This window comes from Onychostoma macrolepis, chromosome 19, assembly GCF_012432095.1.
Source record: "Onychostoma macrolepis isolate SWU-2019 chromosome 19, ASM1243209v1, whole genome shotgun sequence".
NCBI lineage: Eukaryota > Metazoa > Chordata > Actinopteri > Cypriniformes > Cyprinidae > Onychostoma > Onychostoma macrolepis.
This window is the reverse complement of record NC_081173.1, coordinates 29310341-29322627: the sequence shown is the minus strand read 5'-3', so window position 1 is coordinate 29322627 and position 12287 is coordinate 29310341. Positions and strand designations below refer to the sequence as shown.

Sequence of the window (12287 nt, the reverse complement as noted above, 5' to 3'; positions counted from 1 at the left end):
TCGTTCCCCTCTCAGTAGCCAATGAATTCAATTTCAGCAGGAGTATTTAAGCCTTTCAGTGAAAGCTGAGCTTGAGAAGGACAGATTTACATGTTTGAACACACACACACACACACACACACACACACACATACACACACACATCCAGTAAAGGAAACCTGACATTTGTAAACTCTGATTCTGTTTGTCACCACACACATCCTGTAACTAAAAATCAAAAGACTGTCCGTAAAGAGGAAAAACACACCTATGTTACAACTCTGGTCTACAGCCAAACAACCAACTAGACCTGCTCAGACCAGATCAGACCAGCAAATGACTATAAATGACCAATTAAAACCACCTAGAAACTATGTAAAACCCTTAGGAGCCGGTTTTATCTGAATTTGTTAGTGTGAATTATAACAGCTGTAGTTTTTTTATAAAGCTACAAAAATTAAACTAATGTATTAATAATATTATAAATGAAAAACAAATTCACATATGTTACACTTATTTAAAAAAAATATATATTTATATTTATTTTTATTTTTTTAAATCACACGCTATAACTAAAATTTAGACCAGCTCAGATCAGCTAATGACTAAATACAACCAACTCAAACCACCTCGAAACCCTGTAAAACCCTCAGGAATCAGTTTTATTTGGATTTCTTAGAAAAAAAATACTACAAAAAAAAAAATATATATTATAATGATATAATAATATAATATTATCATATAATATATTAAAATATTATATGATAAAACTGATTAATTTATAAACAAATGTTTGTTAAAATGTATATACACATGTATATAAACTGCAATATAAATTGTTTATAATTGATGAAATCATATGTATTATTTACATAATTAGAACAGAACAGAGTAGAGTAGAATACAATAGAATAGATAAGCACAGAATTGGTGTATTAAATTTACAGCCAAACACCCATCTAGACCTTCTCAGATCAGCTCAGACAAGCTAAAGACTACAAAAGGACAGCTTGGACCATCTAGAAACCATGCTCAACTGGTTCTGTTAGCATGAAAAACATAGATTCTAAAAGCTATAGATATTAATACACAACATTAGGACACTCAGCAGAACTTGTGTGATGTGTTTCTCACCCTGACGTCGGTGGCGTCTCCATGCCGGATGTTGCTGGACCAGGTGCTGTGCTCGCTGTTGTTCTCAAAGCGATGGAAGATCTTCAGGACCCTGTCCGGGGCCCCGGGGGCCCGCTCCGTCCCCGCGCTGAGACGGGCCTTGGCCCCGCTGCCCAGGGTGTGGTTTGGGTTGGGCTCCAGGTATGCCGTCGCCATGCCTTTACTGTGCGCTAGGTGTCTGTCATATTCTGGACAGAAACAAGACAACAGGGGAAACTGATCAGGGTCATTCTGCACAGGGCTGCATGATTAATAGCGCCATAATCAAATCACAGAGGCTGCAATTCAATTAAATAAACATAGCTGCATCATGTTTCAGAGTGAAGTGTTTGCAGCATCTCAGAGTGAAAAAGAAAAGCTTTAAGACATGACTGTATTTTTACACCAAATTAAAAGCTTGATGACAAAATTATAATATAAAGTATTATTTTTCCTAAAATATTATATTAAAAAATAAAAATGTAAACGTAAAAGAATTACTTATCTAATTTTACAGTAAAATATTTGTAATATCTTCTTATTTTGTTCAATATTTGTTTATATGAATAAATAGTAAATAATAATACTACTATTAATAATAGTAATAATAATAATTTAAATAACATTAATAAGATAAATAAAATTACAACAATAATAAGGAACGTATTATTATATATTTTATTATTATTATTATTATTATTACTACTACTACTGCTACTACTATTATTATTTTTTACTACAACTATTATTATTATATTTTTTACTGATATATAATCACACAAATTTAGCCAAATTGTGCAGCTCTTTTAAAACTAAAAACATTAAAAATGTTTTACTTAAAATAAAATAAACATTAACAATGTCCTCTCGCCGTTTCTCACACCTCTGATTGAATCTGAGGACGTTTCTCGCTCTGTCTCTGTGTGTCAAGCGGCTCGAGAGCCAGACGGCGAAATACGGCGAAGCGTATGAAACTGTACGATAAATTTCCTCATGAAATGAAGAGGCGTAATATATGAGCAGATGAAACACCAGACGCCTCGCAGATGGACAGCAAACGCTTACATCAGAGGAAACAGACCAGGATCATTCATGGTTTCACACACCAGCGGGTTTTGGTGGTTGACCAGCAGGATTATAAGCTGTAGAAGGGTTGGTAAACCATCCTGACTAATCTGGAGGAGAGTTATGGGTTTGTTAAGCTGGTTAACTCGACACTCAACCCCTCTGCTGATCTTCTGAGCGCACATTAAACTCCAGAGCACACTCAGGACAGATGGATGCTGGGAAGGATTGATATTTGAACGGTTTTGAGGCGATGTAGAGGCACATCACGGCACATTCCCATCAGCAGCATTCCTACAATCCCAGACGTCCGCTTATCTGCCGCTTATCACCATCACAAATATGAAACACACCCGGCACACAGATAAACAAACGTGCAAGAACAAATACACACGGCAGCACGGTTATGCAACTCCGTGTGTGTTTCCCGTTTTCAGTTTATTACAAAACTAATCTAATAAAAGATCTGAGAAACAGAGCTTCAAATACTATTTCAGGTTAAACACCCATTTACAGATCTGAGACATGCTGCCAATTACCACAGGAAATCATTCAGATATATATATCAATTATTATTAGATTTTTTAAATCGATTTATATATAATTATACAAATTATTAATTGATGAGATATATATGAGATTAGATTAATTGATGATAAATTAAAATATATATATTTTTTATTTTATACTCGTATATCACCACACAAATACCACACACACACACATATATATATACATATATATAAATTATTAATTGATCACATGATAAATGTATACTTTTATATATACATACAAGACAACATTTGGAGTATTTTGTGTACTGAATGAATTTTTATGCCTATTTTAATGATCAATATGTCTGGATATGTGTTACAGTAATGAGAAATTAATGAGAATCATCAGTGAGAAACATCTGGATGAATTACAGTAATGAGAACTACATGAAAATAGTCACAGCGCAATAAAGTAATAATGGTTCTCATGTGATTCACCCTGCTGGAGAAATGAGGTTTAATACAGGCTTCATTTTCCTTTATACCACATATAATGCCTTTCTTTGGGTTTGGGGGCGAAATATAACAATAACTTTATTTTATATAGCGCCTTTAAAAGTACATCTCAAAGCGCTTTACAAAATATGAGCCAGGCGTGTTCTTAAAAGACACACACACACATCAAAGTGTCAGTGAATGAGCCGTTACACCCTCAGAGTCATGTAGGAGACACACACACACACACACACACACAGAGCCGACGGCACGGACACCATCCAAACACACCGCAGTCTGTCTGCCTCATACATGATCAACAAACACCAAAACATCACACTTAAACTAGCACTGTTCAGACAAACAGATCAAACGCACATCACTAGTGAGCCTGAAGCTGACCAATTAACAACAAAAAATACTGACTTTTAGTGACTCTGAACACAATGAGACAGTATTTTAACAGAAAAACCTACATATATACTACCATTAATAGTTTAAGGTTGGTAAGCCTTTTAATGTCTCTTCTGCTCACCAAGGCTGCATTTATTTGATCAAAAATAGTGAAATATTATTGAAATTTAAAATAGTTGTTTTTATGGGAATATCTGTTAAAATGTAATTTATTCTTGTGTTCAAAGCTGAATTTTCAGAATCATTACTCAGGTCTTCAGTGTCACATGATCCTTCTGAAATCACGCTAATATGCTGATTTACTGCTCAAGAAACAAGAAACAAACTGATTATTATTTTCATTGTTGAAAACAGCAGCCCAATATTTTTGTGGAAACTGTGGTACATTTTATTTAGCAGCATTCTTTGATGAATAGAAAGCTCAAAAGAACAGCATTTATTTGAAACAGAAATCTTTTGTAACATTATAAATGTCTTTACTGCCACTTTTGATCAATTTAATGCAGCCTTGCTGAATAAAAGTATTAATTTCTTCCAAAAAAAGCCTCAAACTTTTGATCAGTAGTGTAAACAGCCGTCTATCTGAAGCCAAACCCTAAGCTATGAGCATCAGAGCGGCTCGTGGACGTGACGGTCGTACCTGTGAGTAGAAACGGCCAGCAAACACACGGCACATCAGAGTCACGCGACAGACGTCCATCTCTGTCGAGAAACATGAGGAGAGACGTGCGGCGCACAGAAATCCCCGACACACGTCTGTGCCTGTAACAGCTCGGGAATATCTGACACACACACACACACACACACACGGCTGAGCCTCTTCCTCTGACATACAGTAAGCTCTCATCGCTCGTCACAGCCGTGTGTGAGTCATGTTTACCCGCACATCACTGATGTTTCATCATATTCGGCAGACTCACCTGCCGTCCAGGTGTGTGGGGGCGTGGCTTAAGACTGGACACACCCCTATGACCATTTACACAGCAAATACTGTACTAAAGCTCATGTAGGACAAAGAGACTTACAGGCTCTGCTTCAAAACCTAGTGAGCTTGTTTGCTGTATACTGTCTAGATACTGTAGACGACAACAACATGCAACAAATAATTAGCACTCCTCATTAGAATCACATGAGACGTGACTTACAATTGAGTTGTATATGAGATTAACACTGCATTTTAACCCTAATATACATAAAAACAAATGGCACGCAAAAATACTGGATACATTTTAATTGGATTTATCTATTTCAATTACAGTGAACAAAATGCATTTAATAAAGTTACTTAACTAATCCATAACCACAGATGGCAATTACTATAACTCCTATTTATATATTTAAAATTAAAATAGGAAATAATAAAGAAATAATAGAAATTAAATTAATAATGAATAAATTTCATATTTTTCCTATCATTTTTTATGTCTTTATTACATTTATTTTATTTATTGTTATTTTTGCTTATTAATTATTTTAAATAGATATTTTTGTTTATTTTATTTTATTTATTATTAGTTTTTTAATATTAAATAAAAGTAAATATAACAATAATAAATCAACAAAAAATAAATGTTAAAAAATCTGTGCATTTCAATGCATTTTCTGCACTGCAGCTCTAGCTTGTGTGCTAATCAAGTTTATACGTTAAATCGAGCATCGTATGCTATGAATATTGTTGGCTTCTATAACAAATTGCTCGTGGTTTTCCTTATTTGTAAGCCGCTTTGGATAAATGAATAAATGCTAAATGAATAAATGTAAATGTTTAACCTGGTGCACTGAATTTCTGTGGTGCCAGATTAAAATAGCTTATGGTTTTGGAGCGACTATTGATGAGTAAATAATCCTTTCTGGGCAATTTTCATTTCCCATAACAGATGATAAAATAATTCCCCAATACAAGAAAAAAGCAGCACAGAAACAGCCATGTCACTGTGAATAAAACGGGCAACGCAGAAGGAAATCTCTTCACACTATGAGCAAACGCGACTGCAGTGACCGCAGCGGAATCTGAACATAGCATCTCTAATGATTTCACAATCTTTAATGTCACAGTTCAGTCTAATTCAACTGCTCCACATGCCAGCAACCACATCGACACCGTCTGCCCAGCGAAAATGACTCATTTCAGGCGAATGCATGGACGTTTTGCTGAATTTCCGTCATCTAGGAGTCATGAGTCATTCCTGACAGCATGAGACGAGTCTGAGCGCAGGAAACGCTGAGTGAGCAGACTGAGAACACGAGGAACCGTCGCTGATGAAACCATCCAGTGGAACAGAGATGATGGGGTCATACAGACACACAGATGTCCCAGCATGCACCAGCAGTGGAGCCAATGGACTTCATGTTCAGGCACACGGTGACCCAAAAAATGAGGAGAAGAGAGACCAGATGAGAGCAAAGGAGGAGAGGAGAGTACAGGAGGTGAGATGAGACAGTAAGAGAGCAAACGAGAAAAGAAGAGGAGAAGTAATGAGAAGAGACAATATGATGGAAAGTGAAATGATGAGAAGATGAGCGCAAAAGAGATGAGATGGAGTGAGAAGAGGATAGTAAGAGAGCAAAGAAGAAACGATGAGATGAGGGCAATGAAGAAGAAAAGAGATGAGAGAAAAGGAGAAACAACGAGATAATATGAGAGCAAAAGAGAAGAGGAGAGACAAGAAAAGAGACAAAACCAGACACATGACAGCAAAGAAAAGAAGAGATGAGAAGGGAAAGAGCAAAAGAGAAGAGAAGAGAGCAAAGAAGAGACCAGATGAGAGCAATATAGAAGATACTGTAAGCAAGAAGTGAAGAAAAGAAGAAAAAAAGAGTCAAAAACAGAAGAGACGAGGTGAGAGCAAATGAGACGACAAGAGCAAGGAAGAGAGTAAAAGATGCAAAATACAAGAAACAGAGAAGATGATATCAGATGAGAAAAACGGAGAAGAAAACAGATGAGAAAAGAAAAGAATAAGATGCAACAGAGAAAAGATGAGTGAAGAAAACAAGAAAAGGTGAAGAGACCAGAAGATATAAGAGCAAAAAAGAAGAGACATAATAAGAAGGGAAGAATAGCAATAGAGAGACCAGTGAAGAACAGAAATGAGAGCCAATAGATCAAGAGATGAGATGAAAAGAGAGAAGATGAGCGCAAAAGAGACAAGAGAGCAAAGAAGAAATGAGAAGAGAAGAGATGAGAGCAAACAAGACGACGAGCAAAAAAGAGAAGAGAAGAAAAGCAAAAAGACAAGATATGAGCGAAAAAAAGAGAAGCAAGAAAAGAGTGAAACAGATGATACCAGACGAGATGATATGAGAGCAAAGAAGAGAGTAAAAGAGATGCGAGGAGACGAGGGACGCCCACGTGACCTCATGTGACCTCTGAGCACACGGCCGTATGTTAACATGCGTCACACATGCAAATGTATTCAGAGCAACACACAAATCACTCCCAAAACATGACCAGAACAAGCATCTGCATCCATCCAGAGAAACACAACATTAAACGCTGCTAAGCGCTCAGTGTGCATTAGATCTGACGATAATAACACAGCCATTACGCATAACCTGCTCTTCAGGGGTCACAGATTATCTTTATGATTCAGCTAGAATATGCATTTTCGTGCATTCTGGGTCTCTCAGTCCATATTCTCCACATCCTGCTGGTTTAATCTCACTAACAGCCAACTGATCTGAGTCAGAGTTACAGCTTCACATCAGACTCCTACAGCGACACTTCTGAGGAGGAGAGAGTCACTGCGTTTGACAAGGACGTTTCTGTGTGTGTGTGTGTGTGTGTGTGTGTGTGTTTGAGGCTCCTAGTAACAACTCGACAATATTTCCCCTCTATATTCAACTCTGTTTTCACAGATTTCTTCAGATTTGCCTGTCACAAATCAGGCCTTTTAATCAGGCATTGTCTTTTTGTCTAAACGTCCAGTTCTTGATCAGAGGACCACAGTAGTCAGACTATACAAGATTGTATCTTACAGAGTAACATCACATAATTCATCTTTTCATAATTTTATCATACATTAATTTTAATTTTACATTAATGCAACATAGCATAATAACGGCAAACAAGTGAATATAGGAATAAAAACTGTGATGAAAAAGATGCACTCTTTACCTCATAATACAGCATATTCTCCTAAAGGCTTAACTAAAGCAAACAGCCTTTCAGCATGAGATGAATCGGGAAAATGATGCTTTCAATGCAGCAAGAGGTCAAGATCTCTTTTAAGCGGTCTCTGAAACTGTGGACTAAAGCATGAATGAATTCTGAATTAATGAATTCATAGAATATAATGAGCGTGTTTGCTACAGGATTATTTGATGTGTTCACTGTAATGAGCCGCAGCTGAAACACTGAGTGATTAAATGTTGACTTATAATTAATTTCACCAGGAACTGAAGCAGCTAAATCAAATCAACCAATTATAATTAATAGACATATTTTTCATTTTCAAATCAAATTTTCTCTCTTCATGATTCCCTGGATGAACACACGTTAAAACAGTGAACACACACACACACACACACACACACACACACACACACACATGAGTCATTGAGATGGTTTACCCTGTCAGTCACACAAGAGTCAATCAGATTAAGACTGAATGAGTGTTTGACTGATGGACAGCATCAAGAGCAGGTGCTGAACACACACACACACGTTGGTATTTGTGGTTTACGGGGACTCTCCATAGGCGTAATGGTTTTTATACTGTACAAACTGTATGTGCTATTGCCCTACACCAACCCTACACCTAAACCTACCCTTTACAGGAAACTACTGCCATTTTTAGATTTTCAAAAAAACACCATTTATTATGTTTTTTAAGCCTTTTGTTTTACGGGCACATAGGCAGTGTCTTCATAAACCACCTTCAAATTGTAATACCTCTGTCATACCCATGTCATTACACAAATGTGTGTCCCCGTAAACCACAAATACCAACCCCACACACACACAAAAATGAAATCTCTTTCACAAAAAAAAGTAAAGCAAAAACTAAAATATTGCTTGATATTGCTTTAAAACAAAAATAAAGAACTGGTTTATGATTAATTACTTAACATTATATGATTCCTCTTTGTAAGATGAGAAAAGCATTGGCTAAACATTATAAATTATGTTGTTGTTATGTTGTTATGCATGTCAAAGTCCAATGTTAATTCATGTTTACAGCCCAAAATAAAATTTAATTAAATAAAATTAAATGTAAAAATAAATTAAAACCCAATAAAATAAAAAGGTTGAATATACAATAATAAAAATAATTTTTTAAAAACAAAATAAAACAAAAATATAAAATAAAATATAATTGAAAAAAAATTAAAAATAGATTAAACAAAATACAAAAACAACAAAAGAAATTAAGATTAATCAAAACAAAATAGCATAAAAGAAAACCAAATGAAAACAAAAATAGATTGAAAACAAGATTAAACAAAATACAAAACAAAACAAAACAAAACAAAACAAAACAAAATTCAAGATAAAGCAAACAATATATAAAAATACATTAAAACGAAATAAAATAGAATAATAAAATAAAAACAAGATAAAACAAAATAAAAATAAAACAAAATTATATATATATATATATATATATATATATATATATACACATAAAATACAGTAATGTAAAAATAATATACAAAATAAAAATAAATTTAAATACAAAAATAGATTAAAAAACAAGATTAAACAAAATACAAAACAAAATAATAAAATAAAACATGTTCATTCTTTGAGAAATGCAGAAAGCAAGAACACTAGTGTTGAGTGTTGCAAACAATCTGCAATCAGAAACACTGCGCAGCACTACAACAAACAGACAGACGTGTACCTGCGGCCCAGCACAAGGGGAAAGGACTGCAGCGTCTTTTCTCCATGAACGCGGCTGACTGTCTGTCTGAGGCCGTGCTGAGGGTCAGCCAGCACCCGCCACTCTCAAACACCCTCATGAGACCCAGCGACGTCCCGCCACACACCCAGACACACCACAGTAATCCACACAGAGGAGTCCTGACTCTGGGCGATCACAGGAGGACAGATGGTGTCTGTGTGGCTCTTCTTCACTGAGGCGACTGAGCTGATCGAGTCAGGAAAGGCCAGTGTAGAGGATCGAAGGGGAGGAGCCACTGCAGCCTCATTAATATGCAAATCCCACACTCATTTCCTGAACAGTGGCTGTTTACCAACCCGACCACGACTGCAAATCATCGCTGACCTGCGTGCCTTTTTATTGCCTCTGTCCCCAAACTCCCATTTGTGTTTCCAAGCATGCTCACTGCATGTTTTCTTTACACTACAGCTCTCTAACAAAACCTAGTGAGCTGCCTTGCTCTTTACTGCCTACATAGGCATCTGCCTTCTTAGGGGCCGCTGACACAGTTCTTTGTTTTCTACTATATTTTTATTATTAGTCAACTTACACAGAGTATTTTTTTATTATAGTAAATAAATAAATAAAACATGATAATAATAATAATAATAATAAACAATAAAAATATTATCACTATTTAAATTTAACATCATTGTTTAAATTATTTTTATCATTTCAATTAATGCAAATTATTATATATTATTACATTACTATTGTTATAGTTGTTATTATTAAGTACTGTTATTTACTATTATAATAAAAATAACTTATATTGTTATTATTATTATAAATGCAAATATAATACAAATTAACATACAAATATACATTTATTAATCATATAGCATGCCTCTAAAACTCCAGGAACATTTACAATCAATCAGATTATATATATATATATATATATATATATATATATATATATATATATATATATATATATATATAAAAGATAAATTAAAATGATGTTGCTAAAGTAATAATGATATTAATTTATATTAATACATCAATACTGTAGCAATAGTATTGATAATAATATTAATATAATTTAATAATTATTATTATTATTATGAGAATTTAAATAATATTAACAATATTAATACTATTTGCTATTGAATCAAATATAATTATAAGGAATACATAAAACAAAAACATAAATAAATAAATAAAGTGAGTGTCATAAATATATTATAATTTATAATTATCTTATAATTTATTTTTAAATATATTATTTATTATTACAATAAATAAATAGTATGAATAGTATGCAGTAAAAGCACACTAGTACGGTGTTTCAAGGAGAAATGTGATACTGTGGATCACAGATGCATAAAAGCTCATTTGTGGAGTAATTAAACACATTCTGAGATGTGAGATGCTTTCATATACTGGATGTTACTGTAGTATTTGGCCCAAATCAAATAATTTAAAAGGCAGCATCATTATACTACATGACCTCTGGAACAGCACTCATATGTACAGTCATAAATATCTACAGATGTCGTCTCAGTGCTGATTTGTGGTGGGTCTGTAGAGAAGCGATGTCCTCCGGCTACAGCTGCTCCTCACAAACACAATGTGAAGAATAGAGGCACTTAAACACTTCTGTTTCCTCAGCCTGGGGCGTTCGAGAGAAATCACATTACCCACACTAACCTAGTCAACCAGTGCTGTAAACATCTGAACACAACAATCTAGAGCACGGACTCAAATGATGCAAAACTGAAATGCTCATCTGACACAATCTATGTCGGTCAAAGCACGGAAATGCATGGATTCTGTACAGATCGTGTTGAGTATGTGGGTTAAACCAGCATCTTCTAACTGCTACAGCACAAATAAATGTGTGTTTTATTCCACAATACCGAATAAAAGTGTGTGTGCATCTCAGATCCACGTCACCAGGAGTTTGGAGAAAGTTTGGGGTCGAAATTTTCCTCAAAAATGAGCTAAATCTGAGAAGGACGCCCACTGGGGATGTTCTGAAGGATAAAATGATTCATAAAGTAAATAATGTTTTCTTTTCGGGCTGGTCTGAGGTTTGGGTTATTCTGTAGTCATTAGTTATGTAAACAAGTGTGTGTGTGTGTGTGTGTGAGAGAGAGAAAGACTGAATCCAATCATTGGCTTTATCAGCAGGAGATCTTCTAAAGCTCTCATTCATTCAGGATCCTCACAGATGGACCCAAACCGTGACGGTCAGAGCCGTCCTGTGCGTGAACAAGATCTCTGAGAGGAAATACCACGATGATTGCATTCACAACGTCAAAATCCCACGTAGAAGAGGAAACACACAGGAGTGTCTAGAAACGGGACGTCTGAAACCATTTCCATTGGAAATAAGATCCCTGCTCCTTGGTTATGTTCAGAATAGCATACTAACATACTACTCTATTTCTACACACACACACACACACACGTCTGGTTTGCTATCCTTGTGGGGACTCTCCATAGGCGTAATGCTTTTTCTACTGTATATTCTATTGCCCTACACCTACAGGAAACTTTCTGCATTTTTAGATTTTCAAAAAACTTAATTCTGTGTGATTTATTAGCTTGTTTACCCGTGGGGACCTCAATTTAGGTCCCCACCGTGACACGAGTCCTCATGAGTCTGTGTGTATTCAGTTTTAAGTCCCCACCAGAATAGAAAAACAGGTACACACTCACTCACTCACACACACACACACACACAGACACACACACAGACACACACACACACTCTCTCTCTCTCTCTCTCTCTTTCTGCTGCTGTAAACTGTAAATATTTGTAAGCCAGTGTTATTTTAGCATAATTAATACAAAA

The 12287-nt window shown here is 35.3% G+C and overlaps 1 protein-coding gene across 11 annotated transcripts in view; it reads right to left on the bottom strand.

Moving 5' to 3' along the window:
• ptk2aa (protein tyrosine kinase 2aa) overlaps positions 1-12287 on the bottom strand; it is a 95050-nt gene that overhangs the window by 50321 nt on the left and 32442 nt on the right. For 4 of the 11 annotated variants that reach the window (XM_058752779.1, XM_058752781.1, XM_058752773.1 and 1 more), the window contains one exon: positions 1114-1340. In XM_058752779.1, the coding sequence (XP_058608762.1) occupies positions 1114-1308 (195 nt within the window). In that variant the 5' untranslated portion in view covers positions 1309-1340. Of the gene's footprint in view, positions 1-1113; positions 1341-9445; positions 9758-12287 lie in introns of those variants that run through there. The other 7 variants (XM_058752772.1, XM_058752775.1, XM_058752777.1 and 4 more) reach the window with 5 other exon arrangements.